Here is a 23,175-nt window from a genome sequence, read left to right as displayed (position 1 = left end):
TATAATGTCTTCAGAACCGCCTCTTGATGGTTTATGCACTTGGGTTTCTGTGTGCTTTCCTTGGGAGACAGGGATGAAGCTTTTCCCAAATCAGCCATAACTAATGTTATTTCTCAATTTTTCTTGAAAGAGATGTTTTTTCCTGTCTGTTTCTCCTCTGCACGTCAGGGATGGACCTTGTCTGTAACTGTTATTGCAGCATTTGGAAATGGTAAACAGATCCCTCTGGACCAGCTCAGATCACAAGCAACATACTTTGCTTGCATTGTTGGGATTGGTTGCAGCCAGGTTATAGAATCGTAGAATCTTTTAGGTTGAAAAAGGCCTTTAAGATCATTGAGTAAAACCGTAAACCTAGCACTGATAAATTCACCACTAAACCATGTCCCTCAGTGCCACATCTACACATCTTTTAAGTACTTCCAGTGAGCGATGACAACTCAACTTCTTCTCTGGCCAATCTGTTTCGGCTCTTGATAACCTCTGACGTGAAGAAATTTTTGCCAATATGTAATCTAAACCTCCTCCGATGCAATTTGAGGTCATTTCCTCTGTACTGTTGCTTGTTGCTGCAGAGGAGATCAACACTTGCCTTGCCACTGCATCTTTTCAGGTCGTTAATACACAGTGATAAGGTCTCCCCTGAACCAGCTTTTCCCTGGACTGAGCAACCCCTGTGCCCTAGCCATTCTCGGGACTGGTTTTATAGATCCTTCACCATCTTTATTGCGTTTCTTCAGATTTTGTCCTGCGTAGATAGATGAACAATTTGGATGCAATCCCTGATACTCGGCACCTATCCTTCGGAGGAGGCGCCGTGTCGGCTGGGGCTCAGTGGCCCAGAGAAGAGGGCCTCCATGTCTGCTCGCCTCAGGGAAACGGTGTCGAAAGAACTATACAGCTCTATTTCTCCGGGGTCCGTCGGTGGGGAAGCCGGGACAGGAGCCGTCCCACCCAGCTGCCATCGAGGGCCGCCTCCGGAGTAGTCACCGTCACCGCCCTGGCCCCGCCTCTATGGGTGGGGCTGGCTGAGGCCCCGCCCCAGCAGGCGGCCTCCCCGTGACCGGAAGGGCTGGGCCTCCTCCCGGCGCGGAGCCGCTTTCCTGGCGTTGCCCCGCCCCGCCGGAGTGCTGACGCTGCCGCAGGGCGGGGACTGTGCGCACCGGAAGCAGCGCGTCCTGTGGTTTTCCGCCCCCCCCCCCCACGCCGTCCCCCTCTCCGCCCGCCGGCGGACCCCAGCGCTCCGCGAGGCCTGGGCGCTGACAGCGCGGCCTTAGGCGGCGCCTGGCCCGGCCGCGCCCGCCGGCTCCGCGCGTCAAGGCATCGAAGCGGCGGGCCTTCTTCCTGGTCTGGCAGTGGCGCTGGCAGGTGCTGTGGGGAGACAGACGGGAGACTACCGACTGCTGGGGCGGAGGCGGGCGTTCTGAGGCCGGGGCGGCTCGGGGGCCTCGGAGCTGGTCTCTGTCAGGCCTGGTTTGCTCAGCTCGGTAGGGCTGCGGGCGTGTGAGCGGGTAGGCGTGAAATGACCGGCACCGCTTCTGCGGTGTGCCGGGCTAAGTGCGAGTGTTCCGCCGTGCGGGCGCGCTTTGGATGAAGTGCATCCGCGTTCTCCCGGGGCTGGGGCGGCCGTCCCTGGAGCTGGAGTAGGCCAGCAGCTCGTGGCTGTAGAATCGTAACCAAGGGTTAATCATAGCTTGCACGGAGTCAGACTGTACAGGATACAGGATGTAGGAATAAGCGTACATGAAGGAGCATTGCGCAGGTTAGGAGTAGGTAGGATGCCGGTTTGTAGGGCAGAAGCAATCGAAATGGCAATGCAAAGCAAGGCATTAACAAAAGTAGAGGAGAGCTGATGCCCAGTTTTTACCGGAAATGAGTGCGTGCGGGGTTATTATTGCCCTTAAGAAAATCAAGTGTAATAGATCGATAATTTGCTTGTGTATTGCTTGCGTTTTGATAGCATACTTCCCTGTTTTCTTGTTTTCCGGAGCTCTGAACATATGAGAGTAGCATAGTGGCTTCTATTTGTAACTCTGGGATGGCCTTTTGTACTTCAGAGGAGTTACACATTCAGCAGAACCTGTTTCTTTGCAACGTGCATAGGCCCCATAGCTGTTACTTACAAGTGTAAAAACAATCGTATGCAGTTTGTATGTCATCAGTAGTTCTCAAAACATTTTCGACTTTTTTTCCTGGCATGAATGTTCTGATTTCTTTGCTGCCAGACATAACAGTGTTACGCTATTCTTTGCGTGTGTGGTTTGGGGTTTTTTTTCTGCTCAAGGATTGGGTATTTGTATATTTAATACTTTGAATCTGCTTTTATTTCTTAAGGGTTTTTGAGGTTTTTAGTATGTTCTGTAGTTCTCTCAATGGAATACATTAACATGTACCTTGGGCTACGGGTTAAGTTATTGATAGTTTCAGGTACAAAAGTTGCCTAAGCTCTGCAGATGGTAGTTGTATCACTTCAGGCTACACACAGGCTGTTTAAAATGGTTAGAGTTTGGTTGGGGTTTTTTGGCAGTTAACCTTTGAGCAGCCCTCTGGCTTAATGCACTGTGTTTCTTTTGATAACTTGGAGGATAACGTGATTGTGTTGTCAGAGACTTGAGTTATCATTTTACCCTAGGCGATTTCCGTAGTGCTTCTTGAGTTTGGGGTTTTTTGTTAAGATCAGAACGCTCATTTACACCCCAGGTGGGCATGCAATTTGAGAATGGAATCAAAGATCAAACAAAAAATAGGAAGTCCTTTGCAAAAAGAGATCACTGCTGTTACATTCTTTGCTTCTGGCTATATTCTTATTTTGATTTAAGTGGTTACATGTGAGTTATGTACATTTTGTCAACTTTGAAAACGTTTGCTATGGGTTTCAATGTTATCTTGCAAAAGAAAAAGGGTTTCTTAGCTCCAATAGTTCGAAATTAAGTTAAATTGACTAGTTTTAGGATTGCTCACAAGAACATCTTATTGATATTGATCTCTCTGTTGGACCACAGAAATTTCACTTGATGTTTCATATCTCCATTTTACACATGGACTAGGAGTAATCGCATATGTTATTTCTTAAATCCGTTCAGGATGTTCAGTGTTTTGTCTTTCTGTGTGTTGCCTAAGCAGTCATTACAAGGCAGTCATGACAAATTAAAACGTGATTAAGTAAGGTCAACAGTATCTGCTGTATTTTGGAGTGTTGAGCACACAAGTCTGGTGGTTTTTATAAAAACAGTATGTCTAGAGTACAGCAGAATTACATTAACTTTTTAAAACTCTAGTAATGGTTTCAAAAATTGTATTGATCCCTTAACAGTGCTTGACTGCAAAAGGAAGGTAGGTGTTGTTTGTAGAAGGAATATTAGAACTGATGCTTAGCACTTAAAGACAGGCTTATGAAGTAGTTGTGACAGTAGAGAACAGAAACTCTTAATTTCTGTGATAATTGCATCTTAAGCTTAATTGAATGCTTTATGTACTAGGCTTCCAAATCTGTAATCGCTGGTGCGTGTAGTCCTTTACAGGGAATGTGTAAGTAATAGAAGAGATACTGTGACAGCTTTTTTGTGAAACACACAGACCAACAAATCTTATTATGAGTTGTATGATACTTTGTGTAAATTACTGTGTAACTGGTTTCGCAGTTACATATATCTGATTACTAGAGAGTAAGGAATGTAAAGTGTGTGTTAAAACAAAATATGCTTGTGATATTTCACTGAGCCTGTTAGTTTTGGCCTGTTAGTAAAACAACCTGTAGCACTAAATACCTTGCGGCTTCTCTAGAAACAAGAGCCAAAACCTGTATCTCTTCACATACAGACAATAGAAACCTTTACACGACAGATTTATAAACCACTAAATACTAACCGTAACCACTTGCAGTGCCTAAGTGTCCAAGAGAAACAGTAATGTGCTGGTTATTTGTGGAGAAAGCATCACTCAGAATGGGTGGACGCTGTTGTGACTCTGCTTTAGAGTAAACCTGGAAGTGAAGGCACATGATTTGATTAATTTCTGTGGATATTAATGTACTCATTGTGACTTGTGTAAGCAGGTTGGAAATGGATTATAGGCTATTAAAAAAAGTGACACTGAAGTTTCTGTATTGATGAGTGTTAGATTGTTGTCTCATTTGATTGTGTTTGGAGGTAAATGGTGTTTTTTTTCTTTTTAATCAGATCACTCAGAAGACACAATGAGCGTAAAAGCTTTCAAGCTCGTTTCTGCTGTTGAGCGGGAGATGTTAATGGGAGACAAGAATTACATCAACATCGAATGCATCGAGTGTTGTGGAAAGAACCTCTATATTGGAACCAATGACTGCTTTATCTATCACTTTCTGTTGGATGAGAAGATATCAACAGCTGGGAAAATAACTTTTGCTGCCACCAAACAATTGCATAAATACCTGGGTTTGAAGAAGCCTGTGAGCGAGTTAAAAGCAGCCTCTGCCCTCACCAGGCTTCTTGTGCTTTGTGACAATACAATAACGCTAGTTAACATGATGAACTTAGAACCTGTTCCCACTGGCGCTAGAATCAAAGGAGCTGTGACGTTCACGTTAAATGAAAACCCTGTGAGTGGGGATCCTTTCTGTGTCGAAGTCTGCATTATCTCGGTCAAGCGGCGGACCATTCAAATGTACATGGTGTTTGAAGACAGAGTCCAGATAGTGAAAGAAGTGTTTACTCCTGAGCAGCCCTGTGCTGTGGCCGTAGATGGGTATTACTTGTGTCTTGCACTTACTACACAGTATATCATTTTGAATTATAATACTGGCGCCTCCCAGGACCTATTTCCTTACTGCAGTGATGAGAAACGGCCAATTGTGAAAAGGATAGGCAGACAAGAATTTCTGTTGGCTGGCCCTGGAGGCCTAGGTGAGACTAAGGATCATAGTATTTTTCCTTTTGTTTTTTGTTTTGTGTTTTGTTGTGGGGTTTTTTAACTTCTCTCAGTTTCTCTCAACTTGGGAAGCAAAGCATAACCAATTAAGTGTTGTGTACAGTAATAATATTTTTTTTTTCTCAGGGCTATACTGGAATGTTGAGATTAAAAGGTAGTTGGCAATTTTTTGCTATTAAATATTATAACTCTCCTGCATTTGCTAAATGCACAAAAATCTGCGTATTTGTATTTTAATTGTCTGTTGAAAGCTTCACTTCTAATATGGACAGCTAACAGTAGTAGTGTCTTGCAGGCTAGAGTAAAAAAATTAATTTGGTACCAAGCAAAACTTCAGGGGCTGTTAGCTTTTCTGTAATGGTTAGCTGGACTGGGTTTGGGGAGCCTCACATTGCTGTAAAATTTTTAAATAAGTGTAGACAAGTTTAATTTTTTTCCTCAGTTGCTCTTCAGGAGAGTTCATACGAAATTTATTTTCTAGTTTGTAGCAAAATCGCATATAGGTTGTTGTACTGTGGTCCTAGTAAGAAATGTAAATTGTGTACTATAGTGCTAGTAAGAAGTATAAATTGTATCCTAAGTCCTATAGAAAACTCTGCTGTAACTGTAGATGTTGTCAGATACCACCCAGTTTTTAAGCTCCCGTTTGCTTTAAAATAGTATTTTTTAGCTTAATATTACAGGAAGTTATTGTGTAACTACCTCAAACCCCAGGTTAGACCATGTGAAATAATGCTTTTGTCCTTACAGTCATTTGTCTGTTAGAATACTTCTGCTTTAATCTAGATCATCAATATGCTTTGAGGTCCATAATTTTTCTGTTTTGAAAGCTGTTGTATCCCAGAGCAGACAGATCACAGGCAGAATACCTTTATGCTCTTTACCATATGACTCTCCATTTAGTAGATGCAGTTAATGTGTCTTTCCTGACACATTAGGAAGAACACAACAGAAAGATGACAACTGTTTAGGTCCTTGATTCAAGGATGTACATGTGTTTGGGCTTTTTAATATAGATTCAAGAGTGCAGTCAGCTGTTTATATTGGAGTTCTGTCTTGTGACCAGGATATGACATGTATGTCAACTCTCTGCTTTTTCTTGGTAGAAGTAGAGAACCGTTGAAATACCAGTTGATGCAAATTAAAGGTGATGTAGGACTTTTATAAGTCATCTTGTTTGCTTGCTTTATATTGAAAGTGCTAGTTACTTTTAATGTCCACAAATACTCATCAACATTTACTTTCATAGCACTACTAAAATGGTTAAAAGTTGTGAATTGACTGTCTGAAAGTTTCTAGAGAGATCCTATTCTTCCTTTAGTGTTTAAGTTTCTTGGAATGTTAAATGAGATTAAGTGATTCATTACTTTTTTGCTTTAAAAATAATAGATAAACTTTAAAAAATATAATCACCTTCAATTATTAAGCAGAATTTTATTTAGTCCAACTTCCACTTTGATATCCAGGAACAGACTTATACAATAAGATCTTTACTTGTGAAATCCAACATCCTTGTCTAAGTAAATTGTCCCAGAGTTAAAATATGACAAATGTGATATCATAGAGCAGCAGAAGTGTATTTGTTTAAAAGTGCTGTAAAATTCCCTTTTCTTCATAATAGAGACAAATTATCTTTCACTAGCTCAGACACTTCACAAAGTTATGCTTATTATATAGATTTTTTTTCTTATTTAAATCAGCTTGTGTTTTGTTTGGGTTGTTTTAGTCATCTGTTCTCTGTTCACTCTCCACCGTTGTTTTGATTAATACTATCCATCTTATTCTTCTTTCTTGGTAAAATTCTAAGTGTCTTCAACACTTGTCTCTTTGTTGTGAATCGTGAAGGTGGTTGAATGCCTTTCTAATATATAAATATTGTATATCTTGTCATCTGAGGTAGGCCTCTGCTCTAAAACATATGAACTTGAAAAGACTTGATGTCAGTCTTCAGTTCTGGTTTTGGTTTGCTTTTGTATGTCTTATTGTTTAAGATGTGCTCATTTGGCACTTGGTAGAACTTCTATGCTAAATTCAGCCTCTTTTACTGGGACGGATGTATTCCACATTAATATTTTACTTTATGGTGTTTGAAGTGACATTTATCTAGATTAATTTGCTTTTGAGTTAAGACTAGAATTCAGAATGACAAAAAGTAACTGCTTAAAATGTTAATCATAAAGTATCTCCAATTCTTTTAAGTATGGAACTATTTTCTTTACCTGAGTTCTCTGCATCCAAACCAGATTGTTAGAATTGTTCATAGCTGATCCATATATTTAGCTATTTGGTACTTATTGGTTCTGTGCACAGTTAGTATGTAGCTCATTCTTTCAAAGGAAGGACGAACTTCAGTTTTGATATATCTTCCTTCTGTCCAGTAATCATTCACAATTGAAAATAAGTTCTTTCTGATTATGTATGAAACTATGGTTACCAAAATTCAGTTTTTAATTTTTTGAAGCTCTTGTTGCATGTTTCTAATCAGACTTCCTGTCATACAGAGACTTTAAGGTTTTGTTTGTTTTAATTTCAGCAAACAGTTCTTATGTATTAGTACAGGGCAAGCTTTCTAGCACTAGCTGGAGCAGCTCATCCAAAACATCAGATGTCTTGATTTGGACCAAGCTCCTGAGGGTGCGTGCAGTTCTTCAGGTCATGAGTTGAAGACTGCACCTAGTGCCTCTTGCTGAGAGTGGGGCAAAGAAAAATTCTGTCCCTTGCCCACAAGAGATGTGTGCTTGGTTGAGGATTTCTGTTGCCAAGTAAAGGAGATGCAGAGGAGCTCATAGAGTGCAATGGCATCAGGGGTGACAAAAAAAGAAACAGAATCTTCGCTGGGAGCCAGGCATGGTCCTGAACCCTTGAGGTTTCTGTAATGGTAAAGGCTGGAAACTTAGGACTTCTTGTAAAACAAAGAATTTTTCTGTCTGCAGATCTGCATCTGTAGAATGTGTTCAGTGTTCACCAGTAGCAGGTGAGAAGCCAGTAACAGTCCATCAAAGCCTGTACAGTGAAGTAACACCAGTAATAGTAGTAGGAAAGTGTTATCTTGGAGATGGAGGTTTTCTCATCAGTCCTGCTGGTGAGGAAGAACAGCATAGAATCATAGAATCAACCAGGTTGGAAGAGACCTCCAAGATCATCCAGTCCAACATAGCACCCAGCCCTAGCCAGTCAACTAGACCATGGCACTAAGTGCCTCATCCAGGCTTTTCTTGAACGCCTCCATGGACGGTGCCTCCACCACCTCCCTGGGCAGCCCATTCCAATGGGAAATCACTCTCTCTGTGAAGAACTTCCTCCTAATATCCAGCCTATACCTACCCTGGCACAACTTGAGACTGTGTCCCCTTGTTCTAGTCGTGGTTGCCTGGGAGAAGAGGCCACCCCCCACCTGGCTAGCAAGTAAATTGTGCAGGTCACTAACTGATTGCACAGCTTATGACAAGGGATTTGGCTTTTATGACTATGGATCCCTATTTAAGGAAGAAATGGGATCCACCAGGCTTGGTGAGGCCAGAGTGGTTTTGCCAACAGAATGACTGACCTGATGAAGAGGATTTAAACTAAGAATGTTGATGGTAGGCTGAGTGAAAAGTGATGTAGATGAAAGGCTTTGTAATAAACAGACAGGGCAGGAGGAGCCTGGCTTCTTGTGTGCTGAACAGGCACACAAAGAATTCTGTACAAAACAATATGATGATGAAAGCTCTTTTTTTCCTCACAAAACAGCACAGCTATGTGTTAGCAGCTAAGATGAGGAGTTACCCTTGACATCACAGCATCAGAAAGATGTGATGGTGGACACTGGGACAAAAAAGAGGGAGCTGAGAGTTTCTGCATAAGGGTTAGAAGGCATTCTAACATGTTGTGTTACAGTGGGTGTCCACTACAGACTACCTTATCAGGGGGAAGCAGATAAAGCCTTCTTCACATGACAGGAAGAAACCTTCATTTGCAGACTGTGCTTCTAAGGAGGCACTTGAACCACTTCAGAACCTGTTAAGAGGGGTAGCACAACAAAAACTCAAGGCAATCCAGAAGATTTTTGGAGTGCATTGATGGTGACTAAGGAGATGATGAGAGGATATGCTCTCTTGAACCTGGCTAGGGATGTGGACTTCAAGATCTTGAGAGAACAAGGCAAAAAGATCACAAGCCTGGTCTTCAGAGTAGCTGTCCTTGATTTGTTCAGAAACCTGATTAAAAGAATCCCATGGTATGTGGTCCTGTAGAGAACTACTTTCTCCAGGTTTGAGAATGGTACATCCCAGTGAGCAGAACAACCAGTAAAGATGGCAAGAGGCCTGCACTAATGAACAATGACTAAACACATATGAGAAGGAAGCAAGCTAGGAGGGACGGGTGACATGATGAAGGGGAATAGAATGGTGCAGTCCAAGCACATTGGATGGTGGTAGGGAAGCCAAAGTCTATCTGGTATTAAGTCTGGTGAGTACTGTGAAAGGCAAAAACTGTACTAGCATATCAGCAGCAAAGGAAAGCTAAGGGAATTGGATACCCACTGCTGAATAAGGTGAGGCACATTGTGGCAGAAGGCATGAAAGAGGCTGAAGTGGCAAATGCTACCGTTATTTTGGTTGTTACTGGCATGACCTTTCTTCAGGAATCCTCAGCCCCTAGGACTGGAAGGAAAATAGAGAGCAACAAAATTCTGCCTTCAACAGAGAAGGATTGAGTTATGGAACAGGAGGCTGATAGTGAGGTTAACACTAGCATTCATTAGCAGCTTGGATTGTGGGTTAGAGCTCTAAGGGTGACTAAGTGATTGGAGCGGCTTGTGTGGAAAGGCTGAAAAAGCTGACTGGTCAATCTGAAGAACAGGCTTGGAGAGATCTTATCAACATGTGTAGGGGAGGTAAAAAAAACAGAGCCAAACTGCACAGTGGTGTTCTGTCCAGTGAGAGAGGATGAGAAACAGCCTCAATACAAATAAAAATATAGGATATTTCTGGAAGCATAAGACAGCATCCTCATTCTAACAGTCATCAAATGACGAAACCAGTGCTAAAGGGGATGTGGAGTCTCTTAGCGATAACTTAAAACCTGACTGCAAGTTCTTGAGCAGCCTGCTGTAGCTCTGCTTTGAGCAAGGAAGCTGGACTAGACATAGTCTTTAGAGATCCCTTTCTGCTTCAACTATTTCATTAATTAATAACAAATTACAAATTTTAAATACCTGATTTTAGTTTATTCATTTTGCTTTTCCAGAATAAACTCTTCTTAGTGGTGCATGATTTGAATAGTTTTATAGTGACTGAGCAGACTACAAATGGAATTTGAGAACTGACATAACAAGCACACATGTACTAAGCAGAATGATTCATAGAAGCTTTTTCTCATAGCTGATGATGCTGCAGGGCAGTCAACAGTAACCAGTATATTCCCTTCTTGTTTTCACCCACTCATAGTGTACCTCATGCTGTTAACTTCTATAATAACTGAAAGTTTTTGTATTTCTTTTTAAACAAATAATAAATCTACTAATGAAGTTGTATTTCACAGGTATTTTCACAAGCATTTTGACAAAGTCACAGAATGGTCTGGGTTGGAAGGGACCTCCAAAGGTCATCTAGGCCAAACCCCTCTGCAGCAAGCAAGGGCATCCTCAACTAGATCAGGTTGCCCAGAGCCCTGTCAAGCCTCACCTTGAATATCTCCAGGGATGGGGCCCCAACCACTTCCCAGGGCAACCTGTTCCACTACCCTCATGGTAAAGAACTTGTTCTAATCTAAACCTGCTCTTCTCTAGTTTAAAGCCATTGCCCCTCGTCCTGTCACTACAGACCTTTGTAAATAGTCTCTGTCCATCCTTCTTGTAGGCCACTTTCAGGTACTGGAAGGCTGCTGTTAGATCTCCCTGGAGCCTCCTTCTCTCCAGGCTGAACAACTTCAGTTCCCCCAGGCTGTCCTCGCAGCAGAGGTGCTCCAATCGCCTGATAATTTTTGTGGCCCTCCTCAGGACCCACTCTGTTTTAAAGCAAACAATATCTATAGCCTTTGCACAAAGTCCTGAGTAACCTCTTTGAAGTTGGTCCTTCTTTGAGTATGTGGAAGCCAGACTGAATGTCCTTCAGAAACCCCCTCTGACTTAATTCTGTGATTGTGTAAATATCTAAGTCTTTTAGTGTTTAAAACAGGTGTAACTGTGTTTTGGGTAGCTGTTGTGATATTCGGATAGCATATGCATATTTAATGCAAAATCAATTACCGGCTTCATCTCAGTTTCATCAGGCATATTTACTATAAAAAGGCCATGGTTTCTGGGTGTAGTTTTTGTGTTTGTTATCTTTAAGTGAGAACTGGATGAAGACAGAAAATGCATCATTCTACCACAAAAACCTTAGCTATTGAAGGAAGAGAGATTTAGAGAGACAGTACTTGAGGAAATATGGTCCATTTCTCTGCATACCCTCTCACTTCAATGAAGGATTTTTTTCAGTTACTTAAAAAGATCTCTGTCACTGCAGGGGAGGGGAAGTTTTAAAATTAGATTTTCGTGACTTTTTAGAATGTCAGACAAATAGGAGATTCTAAGAATTAATATTTCAAATATTGTTAGCCCTGAGTTTACAATAGGTTAATGTATATTTAACTCAGAGTTCTTCCAGTTTTTAAAATGGGATTCTAGTACAAAGTAACAACTAGAAGGCATTAAAAATTAGTAACACGGTATGGGTGATATAAAATTCCACTTCCAGTCCATAAGAATGTTAATATCTATAGAGTAAATCAGGGATTACACATTTGGAGGGAAAGTATTTTCTGTAAGATTGTTGCAATTGAAAAGGCGGTCATTGTATTAAGAAAGTGAATAGCATTACTTGCAAATAGTCTTGTGAATTTTTAATTGTATGTTGCATCCTTAGTCAAGGGAAAAGGCTGATCATGTCAAAGCTGCTCTAAAGATCTGCAAGCTCTGTAAATCGCTACACCTTTCTGTCTTCCATTTTTTCCCCCCCTTATATTCCTGCTTGGCTACCCTTGCTTCATTATCTGCTGTTTGGAAGGGATTTTGTAAATTGAACAACATAATCTTTTAATCTCCCCTGTCCTTTAGAGCTCAGACTTATCCTACCAACGGTCAAGCAGCTCATTCCTACAGAAGAGCAATTCTTACGGACATGTTGGGCACGTCCTTTTAATGGCATGAGAGTACTGGGTTTAAGGGGCTGCCATTCACATTTAGAACAAAAGTTTGTGTCATGCTTCAGTAAAGCTCGTCTGGAAAAGGGTTACTGAACTAAGTGTGAAAACTTTGGATGGTTTTCTTCAATTAATGTCTCAGGAAGAATTGGGACATAGCAGGTAGGATAAATAGAACCGGTGGCAAGTAGTCCAAAAGGATTTCAGACTTCTGGTTAAGCTAGGAGAAGGACAACAGAATAGACAAGGGGAAAGACAGTGGCAAAGAAAAGCAAATTAACTGAAGACTTAATAGAGTTATTTTGAAAACAGCATAGGAGATATCGCTGGGATATGGTATAACCTGAATGGATGTTGTAGACATGTTGATGCTTGTCTCCTCTCACAGGTAATTAGTGATAGAACGAGTGTGAGTGGCCTCAAACTAGTGAGAATGACCTTGGGGTAGGTTTAGACGGGACATTGGGAGAATTTTTTGCAGAAAGAGTGGTCAGGTATTTGAATAGGCTGCCCTGGGAGGTGGTTCGATCACCATCCCTGCGTGTGTTTAAAGATCATTTAGATGTGGAGCTTGCAGATATGTTTAGGGGTGAACTTTGTCAAGTAGGGTCAATGGTTGGGCTTGATGATCCCAGGAGTCTTTTCCAACCTGACTGATTCTATGTGCTTGGTTTTTGGGAAAATATGCTTTATAGGCAACCTTTGCATTTTTTTTCATGATCAAAAGCACAGATGCCTCACAGGAAATGACTCGTTCCAGGGAGCTGGATTCATGTTATGTGAAAATTTTGCTGTACAAGTAAATGGTTGTCACAGTCAGCTAAAATTCACTTTAGGCATTTGACACTGCAAGGCACAAATGTGCCTGTATTAGCATATGGGTCAGGCAGTGCAGATCTGCAGTTCCTACCAGGGTGGTGGTGTTCAAATGCTGACACTGATGAAATTACAACATTTTGAAGTGAATTTGAACATGATGTGATTCTTGTTTAACAGATGTGAAACTTACTAAACTTGAATAATTATTGCTACTTTTTTGGATGTTCCTCTCCCTTTTTTGGGATTGTCTCATTCTGTGGTGGAGGAGAAGGAAAGAGAAATTTAACTGAGCTAAGCAGCAGGTCTTTAAGGTCCAGGGCAGTGTGATATACTCATGTACTGCCTCTGCTCTTCTGAGACTATTTCTGTACCTTGGTTCCCATGCTTTGTACTGTGAAAACAATGGTCTTCAAGTGACACAAGCCTCAGGCTTTTTTTTTTTTTTTCCTCCTTTTTGTAGGCATGTTTGCAACTGTAGATGGCATTTCACAGCGTGCCCCTGTGCACTGGTCAGAGAACGTGATTGGAGCAGCTTTATGCTTTCCTTACGTGGTTGCTCTCGATGATGAGTTCATTACAGTACACAGCATGCTTGACCAGCAGCAAAAGCAAACCCTGCCTTTTAAAGAAGGTCACATTCTACAGGACTTTGAAGGTATTATAAACAATATCAGTAACTGTGCCTGCAGTAGCAATCACTTCTGTTTGTTTTTTGAAGAAGATATCTAGCAAGTATGTTACCTGTTGAAACTTCCATTGCAAACACTTTTCTGATAGCATTCCTGCAGACTGTGATTGGGAAGCTCGAATCATCCAAAATTCCATTCTTCTAACAAAATGTGTATGCATTAAATGTGTTCTAATTATCGAGTTACTTGTTGAATCGAAGTTGAACTGAGTGGGTTTAGATCTTTCACCTGTTACTTGAATATTTCTTCAGAAAGATCAATGTTAGTTTAACGCTACAGGTGATTTGCTCTGAGCTACGGGTGTTAGAACTTTGTTGTGATGGCCAATGGACAAACACCTTAAAAATTGTGGGCTTGTATTATTTTATAAAATATCTGTGTAAGATTATTTAAATGGGATATTTCATAAAGAATTGGTAAGCAAAAAACCCAATCCTTTGCTCTAGTTTTCAGTTAAGAACTTGAAAGTGTGGAGTACATTACATTGCTGTTTTTTTTCTCCAGATAGCTACAAACTCTAGCACTATGTTACTTGCTACCCTCAATGTACAGCTTACCATTTACAAAAGTAAGCCTTCAGAAATACCTGGTAGTTAAAAGTTCCTATTCTGTAGAATTTGGGCAATAGTTACAGTGATTGTCCTTATAAGCTAGTTTATAAGAGAAACTATAGACAAAATCTGCTGTAAATAAGTACAAATTCAATAATGAATATATTTCTGAATTCTGTAATTGACAAGTAAACTGAACTATGTAGTAAATACGGTAACAACAAAGCTAAGTTTTGAAACTTTTAATGCAGTTTAGGTTCTTGTATCTTGAATAGCAAATCTTAAAGCTTATTTCTAAAATGTGTGTGTTATCTGTAGAGAATATAAACTAAACATGTCTGTTTGCTCTGTCCAGGAAAGGTGATTGTTGCTACTAATAAGGGTGTGTATATCTTGGTGCCATTGCCTCTGGAAAAGCAAATTCAGGATCTTCTAGCTAGTCACAGAGTGGAAGAAGCCCTTGTTCTAGCAAAAGGAGCTCGAAGGAATATTCCAAAAGAGAAATTTCAGGTCTGTCCTTCCTTCAGTTTTCATAAAAATACAACTTTTACGCTGGGGCTATGTGTACTAATAGTCAAGTGACTAAAGAGACTTACTTTGAAGCAAAATCTTACACCTTTTATGGCTTTGGCCTGAGGAAATAAATGTCCTGCTACATTGGCTTGTACTTGTAAAGACTGTGACATCAGCATTGTTCAGTGCTGTTACTCTGCTGGGTTTTTGGTGCTGGTTTGTTTTGAGGTATGTGACTTGAAAAAAAATTAAAACAAAACTGGAAGAATTGTAATTAAAAAAATCCACTGTGACTCTTCCTTAGTACTAGTTCTAGTTATTATTTGCTGTTTAAAAAACTAGATTTTATTTCAAGTCAATTTTCTTTTTTTTTAAGGTTTTACTTTTTTTTATTGGATATTGTCCAATACACACTGGTGCAGCTTTGAAGTGGTGGGGAATCTAAAGAAAATACATCCTACTTCAAACTTGTATAAGTAGTATTTTTACTAGTGTGTAACTGGATATCTAAGGTTTTTGTGTGGTAAAGAATCTTAGCAACTCTTTGATTTCACAGTGCTGATTTGAGAATTGTACTCATTTCTTTCTACATCTGGTTGTTACTACAATGCACATTCTACTCTGTTTGTTCGTATTTGTCATTTAGAGACTGAAACTTGGAGAAAGTAGCATGAAATAACTGCTAACCAAATAGGTAAATGAATATTTGGCTTGTTTTCTTTCTTTTCTAAAAGCAAAGTTTTATCTCTAACCTGCAGAAGATCTGGTGGTTTGAGGGTTTTTTAATATACTTTGAAGCATTTAGTTGCCATTAAAACAGGTATCTCTTGTGTTGCTGCTGGTTTATTAAGATGTAAAGTTTGGAACGTGATTTTAGAAGTTACAGAATTGTGGTGGTCCAAAATTATTCACTCTGTCCAGTTTGTTTTTTTTCTAAGTTCAAGAAGATTCTAATTCTTTGTCATTTAAATTTTGGTTAAAGCTCTTGAAAGGCAGTCATTAGATTAAATGAAATTAGTATCAACTTTCATTTTGATCCTTGAGTCTTGCATTAAGTGAACAGCTGTCAGGCTGCTGGAAGTAAAAAGCTTGCAGGAAAAGTGTTTCCATTTTTTTTGCTAAGGTACAACTCTCTGGATGTACTTGAATCTGAAAAGTACTTAGGTGAATCGAGTTCAGTTTCCAGCCTGCTTTGCTTTTCATCTTCACTGTCAACTTTGTAATCTGTTTAAAGAAACAAACTAAAATCCTTCTGTGAGGATGGAATGCATGATCTAATCAATGTCCTCAGTCATGTTTTGAACATCTCTGATTCTGCAGTTACTTCTTTCCAGTTTGTTAGTTTTGTGTGGGAGATGATGTCTTTCTGTGGTGTGCTACAACATGAACTGCAATTCATTATCTAAAACGTCTGAGGTAGAATCTCATTCTTCCAAAGTTTTCTTGCATTTAGGATTTTTCTATCTCTAGGATAAGCTATTTTCTGTTCATGTATATCTTGTCTGCACTATGTCTGTCTTTCCGAAATTGTAAGAATATTAAAGTTGTTTCTAATTTAACATGTTTTTAAAGGTATGTAGTTACTTTTGAGTCAACATTACAGCTGATAAACAAAATGTTACTTACAAGCAAAACAGCCTGTTCTAGTTTTGAACTGCATTTGCAAACTGATATTAACCAGCTTAAACTGATGGATTTTCCCACTGACTCGTATTATAATGACTCAATTTGGCTTAGTTGTTGAGACACCAATCTAATTTTTCAGAGCTTTATCTGTAGTTGGAAATGTAACACGTTCAGCTTACTTTCTAGCATTCTTCTGATGCTTAATGCTGTCATTGCAGGTTCGTTGCAGGCATGTCAGAGTTTCTGCTACTGTAGTCTTGCATGATTCAAATTTTATGGAGTTCAACCAAATTACATGCCTTTCTTATGTCCTTTGCAATGTTTCTTTGGCATGCTTTAACAGATCACAGTCACTTCTTTCTAACTCCTGTTTAAGGGATGTTCTTGGATATTAGAAATTAGAAAGATAATAGATATTCTAAGATATCTATTTAAAGATACCTGTTTTGCAAGCTTTACTGATTACTGACACATTCAAGGAATTATTTTACCATTTCATATAAGCAGAAGGAATGCTGCACCAGGGGAGATTTAGGCTCGAGGTGAGGAGAAAGTTCTTTACTGAGAGAGTCATTGGACACTGGAATGGGCTGCTCGGGGAGGTGGTGGAGTCGCCGTCCCTGGGGCTGTTCAAGGCAAGGTTGGACGTGGCACTTGGTGCCATGGTCTAGCCTTGAGCTCTGTGGTAAAGAGTTGGACTTGATGATCTGTGAGGTCTCTTCCAACCCTGATGATACTGTGATACTGTGGTTTGATCCAGCCACTGCAATTTACCCATAGAGAAGAGAGTGATAGCAGTTGTTTGGTGCTCTTCCCCACCCCCTCCCCCCAAACATTTATTTTTAGCTATAAATATCACATTAACTTCACCCAAATCTGACCAAAATCCAAAGTGACTTTCTAGAAAAAAATCCTTTTGATAATGTAGTTGGTGATCCTAACTATTTTAGAAAGGATTTTTCTAGAATTTAGGCTTTATTATATCACAGCTTCAGGAGTCATCTCTTTTTTTCTAGTGCTTTCTCAGATATAAATGAATGCAAACTTCATTTCATGTTTTTTTATAATATACAGAATTTTCCTAAACCATATCAACTCTTATGGTGGTTCTTCAGTATGATAGGGGAATAAACAACATGTTGAATTTTTACTGTATGTAACTTTGTACATTTAAAAAAGAAGTCTGCTGTGGTACTCTGGCAAATGGGTCTGGAACAACTCAAGATCTTGTTTTTTCTATTCTAAACAAAAGTTAGGTTTCTGTGGTTGACATAGAGCTCCAGTTATGTGGTTGACATAGAGGTCTAGTCTTTTTTAAAAAAAACCTTGTGAGATAGAGGGCATGTTTGATTTTCTACAGTCTATTCTGTTGCTTCCATAATCTTTACCTCAGGACATCTTAATGTTTAGTGTTCGTTGTGTTGGCTAAAAATTAACCTGGGTATTTCATATCCCATCACTGCATCTTTAAAAAGTTGGGAAAATACCTGTTTGTAGACATTCTCCATCATTTGTGTGGCTGAATCTAATTATTAATCTAATTGTTTGGCCCTATATTTACTCTCTTAGTTAAAACTGGATTTGGATATTTAAACCTAATTTCAATACCCTAATTCACTAAATACGTAAATATTAGTGGTCACTGCATTGCAAAGACTGTAAATGGACTTCCCCCCCCCAAAAAAAAAACAAAACCAAAAAACCAAACAAAATAAACCCCCCAAAACAAACCACAAGACCACAAGTTAGCAGAGTGAGAAGTGTTTGTATTTCAACTCTGCCTAGAAGGTCTGAGGCTGGATTTTGAAGTTATTTCCTGGTTCCACAACATGCAGATAGCTGCAGATTGATGTCCATTAGAAAGGTGAAGGAAAAAACTGAAGACATGTTGATGTAGTTAGATGTATTTGCAAAATGTCAATGTTGCATCAGTGGGAGATGCTTTGCAGAGCACAGGCCAGGTGTGTCACTTTTAATAACTCTCTTTCGTCACAAGGAAGTATTCTGGGCAGAAGGTGTCACTTAATCTCATAGTAACTAATTGACCATTTAGGTTAACTGTGTACCTGGCATTGAAAGTAGTTTTGTGTTCCTTTTCTACTGAACTCCTTCTAAAATTTTATGTCATGACCTTGAGAGTTAAACTTTTTCTAATGTATAGCTTTTTTGTATGGTTTTAAGTGTTCATAATATGTAGTTTTTCATATGGTTTACTTGTGCAGCTCTTTATGTACGTTGCATAATGTAGTACACATTAGGTAATGTGAACTCCATTGCAAGTATTCTTATTAAAAAAAACAAAAAACGACACCAAAACAAGCTCCCAGCAGGTCAGAAATAATGTCACTAGCAGCGGATGAGACTATGAGATGAATGAGCAGCAGAATTGCTGCAGAAGTGAGGTGAGATGGGGAGAAAGTTGGCTGCGCGTGGTCAAGTTTTTTGCACCTGCTGAATCAAGAGAACTTCAGAAATGACTACTGGCTTTTACTTTTGCAGAAGCCATCAGCAAAACCCTGGAGCAAGTCAGTCTGTCAGATGAGTGATTTTTTTTAACAAGACTTAGACTTGCTATTTATTGTCTTTGCTTTTAGTAAGTGCACGTGAACAGCATTCTGTTAACACACTTTTGTGTAAAAAAACTGAGATTGGACATCAGATTCAGTGTATTTAGGTACAAACAGTTTAAAATGTAGAGGATCAAGGCTTTATTTTGCATGTAAAGTCTGGCTGAAGGTCACATGTTGCGTGGTTTGGGCAAGTAATTTCTGCAGTATGACTAGTGTTACGTAATTCTGTACAAACATAATAAACCTTTTTCCTCCCTTCTCTTTCATAGGTAATGTACAAACGAATCCTGCAGCAAGCAGGTTTTATACAGTTTGCACAGCTTCAGTTCCTCGAAGCAAAAGAACTCTTCAGGTAATTGTGTGACAAGAAATTTATTAATTTATCTTGTTTCTAATGAGTTACTGCTTTAAAACCTTAGCCATTTGAATGTTTTTTGATGCAGATGTGAATTCACTGTGATGAAATAGTTTTGTTGGAGTTAAGAACAAAGTAACACTGTATCAGCTGTATAACCAAAGAGTTAATGCAACCGATTTTTTGGTATGCTAATATAGTAACAGTAAGGCTGTGATCCTATAATGGTGGTCTTGTGTGTGTGGAGGCATCTTTTACTTTGTCTGTGAAGGTCAAGGCTGCATTATTGAGCCTATGCTGTGACTTTACAGCATGAACATTGCCTGGGGCTCTTCTATTTGCTTGTCTGGCGTTTTTTGTTTGCTTTGGTTCTGCTTTTTCCATTTGGAGGTTTTTGTGTTTGTTTTGTTTTTTTTGTGGGGGTATTCTGTTGTTGGTTGGGATTTTTTTAATAAAATATAAACCTTTTAAGAAAACTTCCCAATGTAAAACATAGTTAAAATTATTGTCACAGTCACACTAATTTCTTGGAGATACAGAATTTAACACTGGCTATGCTAGCCCGTTTCCAGAAGATGAACTATTTGTTCTTGAAGCCTATATTAACCTTCACAGTGTAGCTGTTTCAGCACTCACCTGTTTATGAATTGACCTTTGTAGTCCACTTCCATTCAAAAAATGCTACATGTTACCTTTGTTTGACCTGATAATTTAATTTCTGCTAGCTGTGCCTCATTCCGTGATGAGTCACTGTCCAGAGTTAGTGTAATCCATGCTGACCACATAAAAAATTAAATCAGTTTAGAGTCTATAGAATAGGATTAAGGCTAGACAATTTGCTGTATATTTTAGATGTCTACTGTGCAGAAAAGAAATTGTCCTTGAGTTTATGGAAATTTAAAGCTTTCAGGAATGTTACTACCAATGAGGGTGTTTGCCATTTTGCCTCCTGCTCACCAGGAAATTGGGAGACACAGAGTTCGAATGGACATTGTACACTGAGTAAAGATGAGGGAGTGACTGGAAAGGCCTGAACAGCATTTAGTGGCAGTTAGCTTTGGTCATAACCACATTCTATATCACCTTGTAACATGTGGCATTAGTGAGCAACTTGCAATCTTCCTTCTCCTGTAATCATCCAAACAGTAGACTGAATCACTGCTGTGTTGTATATCTGAAGTAGAAGTAGGAACTACACAATTAGGAATCCTTTACAAGATTCCCACAAATCCCTTCTATGTGACTTTCCACTGGACTGTTTTTTCAGTATAGCCAGCTTTTGGTAAAATAACTTGTTGAGGTTGTACTAAGTGTGGTTAAGTAGCCAGACTTGTATAGCTCTGCAGCTGTCTTAACTGTGACACTTCAACTTCTTTTCTAGCACTTTATTCTAACCTGCCTGTGAGGTCTGATACGGTGGCCTCACCTTGCTGGTAGTGGCCCAAGCATCTTTTAAAAGGAATGGAAAGGGGGAATGCATGCTGTGGGAAGCTCCAGCACCTTGCTGAAGGAGCCGAGATCAGTTATGCATCCTACATCCAACTAGCAATCCATCTGGCAAATGAGCTTTAATGAACAGGATTGTGGGACCTTCTCTATAGAAAAAAACATGCTTCACAAGAAAACATGCTGTCCAGGCATGAATTTTGAAGCTGAGTCAGCATCTCAGGATGTTTATATCTTCTAAAAGTTGCAACTCCGAAGCACAACAACTTCTCAACAGCAGTTTGCAGTTCATGAATTGCTGAAGTCTGCTGAGGGAAGCAAGTAAAGATAAGTTTTCTGTGCTTTTCTTCTGACCCACTGTACACAGGCTGTTTAGAGTATTCTAGTGACTGAAAATCTCCTTATGGAATCCAGATTCCATGTTTTTCAGCTAGTATTAGCCAGAAATAACTTCAGTCTTGGATGGTTTTAGCAGTGAAACAGAGTGGCATGGTATCTCCAAGATCTTGGTGTCATATGGGCCAGCTTATCTATGAAGGGATAGTCAGAAAAATGTTAGTTAGAAGATGATTATACTGGACTAAGGTCTCATTTTCTTGAGTCAATAATCCTTGTTGGATAAGCTTGTCAAGATTCAATAATATGCTGAACTTTGAAGTTCATAAATACTGAAACTTACAAGAGGAATGCATTCCTGTTGAGTTCCTTCTGGTTTTGCAGAGAGTTCTGAATATTGGAATAGAACTTTTTTAAACTGTGGTGCTATTTTTGATAAATCAAATTGTTAACTCTAAATTTTACAGTGTTGTCTTATCTGGAAAAGGCTTTCCTGTACTGGAAAGGTTAAAAAATTGCTGGTACTTATACCTGGAGACGTAAGAAGTAGGAATCAGTTTGAGATTTGCATTTTAAATGTGATTCAAGAGTATGCATTTATGTTGCAACCAGTGGGATCTAGGCAAAACAACTAAATCATTCAGGCTTCTTTGGTATCTCTGATATCTGTAAATTTAAGAATCTGAATGAGTTGCTAGCTACATTGTGCTAAACATGAGATGCTACAAGCAAAACACTTGGGTGTGTTTTTTGAAGAGAGATTAGGTCCTTTGTAGCTGCTCCTAGACAGTTTCCTCCAAATTTGGTGGAAAGAGCCACAAGACATCCACAAATCCCAGGAGCTATAAGCTTTGATATGAATATTAACCAGTCATGCAGGTGAGGTCATTCTTTAGTATTTGATATTTTTCTCAAAAAGGTTGTTCTGGTTCATATTGTGCTTTTAAGGAGGCTGCTTTATTGCTATGAGGAGAGCAAAACTGTGTAACATGAGCTTGGGTCAATCCTGCTACGAGAACCACTGGTGATTTCACAGCCCAGGGTTTGGACTAGCCTGAACTGGAAGCTGGTTTTGATTTTCCTTTTGGAAAGTAATGGTCATTAGGCTGTAATCCATGATGTTCAGAGACAAACTAGCTGACAACTTCTTCATCTATGAAAAATTGGATGGTAAGATGAAAGAAACTGTTGTAGATGTTTAAGAATGTCTTAGAACAACTTACTGAAAGTTAAGTTACAGTTAAATTACACCATAGGATCATAGGATGTTAAGGGTTGAAAGGGACCCAAGGAGATCATCGAGTCCAACTCCCCTGCCACAGCAGGACCACACAATCTAGCACAGATCACAGAGGAACACATCCAAACAGGCCTTGAAAGGCTCCAGACAAGGAGACCCCACAACCTCTCTGAGGAGCCTGTTCCAGGGCTTTGTGACCCTTACAGTAAAGAAGTTCCCCCTTGTGTTGAGATGGAACCTCTTGTGTTCTTCCCCTATCTCCATGGTCATAGTCTTCATCTCAACCTTAGGCCATGTCCAAATACTTGGTAGTATAGCCAGAAAAGGAAATAATGTTTGTATTTGAATTTCTGCAAATTAATCAGGGCTCCTTGGTTCTGCACTGATTTTAAGTAATCTGTTGATGATACTCAAGTTACAAGTTCACTGATTGTTTTTAGAACAAAAACTAAGAGCCTTGGAGGGGGAGAAAAAAAATCTGATTCTTTCTTTCAATAGGGTTCATTTTGTAGTGTAATACATTTCCTGTAGTGTATTTTATCTGGGGGTCTTCAAGTCTTAGACTTTCACAAGTAGTTGAACCTAGCCAGTGCTGCCATTAGATTTACTCTGACGAGTTCTTACTGATAACCCAAAAGCTCTTTGAACTATCAGGTTATGCTACTGACAGAAGCTGCTAATTCTTGGTTTCTTTGGCCTCTTTTAAAAACTGTCCTCATCTACTTGTGATGTCTGTTAAAATGCAGATCCTAATAATTTCAAAACCAAATATCAAGTGTGAAAAGGATTAAAAGGAAATGTCAGCTGCAGAAAACTGCAAAGTAGGCATGAATGCTTTACTCTGAATCTGAACTTCCTAATGTAGAGGTGGGGTTTAGGCAGTAGGACCTTTGTGTGCCAATTACAAAAATTAATGGTATGAACCTCTTCTCACAGGAAGGCTTCTCATGCTCAGATA

General features: G+C 39.5%; 1 protein-coding gene across 1 annotated transcript in view; it reads left to right on the top strand.

The window, feature by feature from the left end:
- Positions 1-1,232: 1,232 nt before the first annotated feature.
- The window catches only part of TGFBRAP1 (transforming growth factor beta receptor associated protein 1), a 36,501-nt gene continuing 14,558 nt past the window's right edge, over positions 1,233-23,175 (top strand). Inside the window, exons 1-5 of the mRNA XM_064143627.1 lie at positions 1,233-1,368; positions 4,179-4,880; positions 13,352-13,546; positions 14,487-14,641; positions 19,110-19,192. Of these exons, the coding sequence (XP_063999697.1) occupies positions 4,196-4,880; positions 13,352-13,546; positions 14,487-14,641; positions 19,110-19,192 (1,118 nt within the window). The 5' untranslated portion in view covers positions 1,233-1,368; positions 4,179-4,195. The remainder of the gene's footprint in view (positions 1,369-4,178; positions 4,881-13,351; positions 13,547-14,486; positions 14,642-19,109; positions 19,193-23,175) is intronic.

This window comes from Pogoniulus pusillus, chromosome 5 (genome assembly GCF_015220805.1).
Source record: "Pogoniulus pusillus isolate bPogPus1 chromosome 5, bPogPus1.pri, whole genome shotgun sequence".
Lineage (NCBI taxonomy): Eukaryota > Metazoa > Chordata > Aves > Piciformes > Lybiidae > Pogoniulus > Pogoniulus pusillus.
Note: the sequence above shows the minus strand (reverse complement) of the source record. Positions and strands in the feature narration are given on the sequence as shown.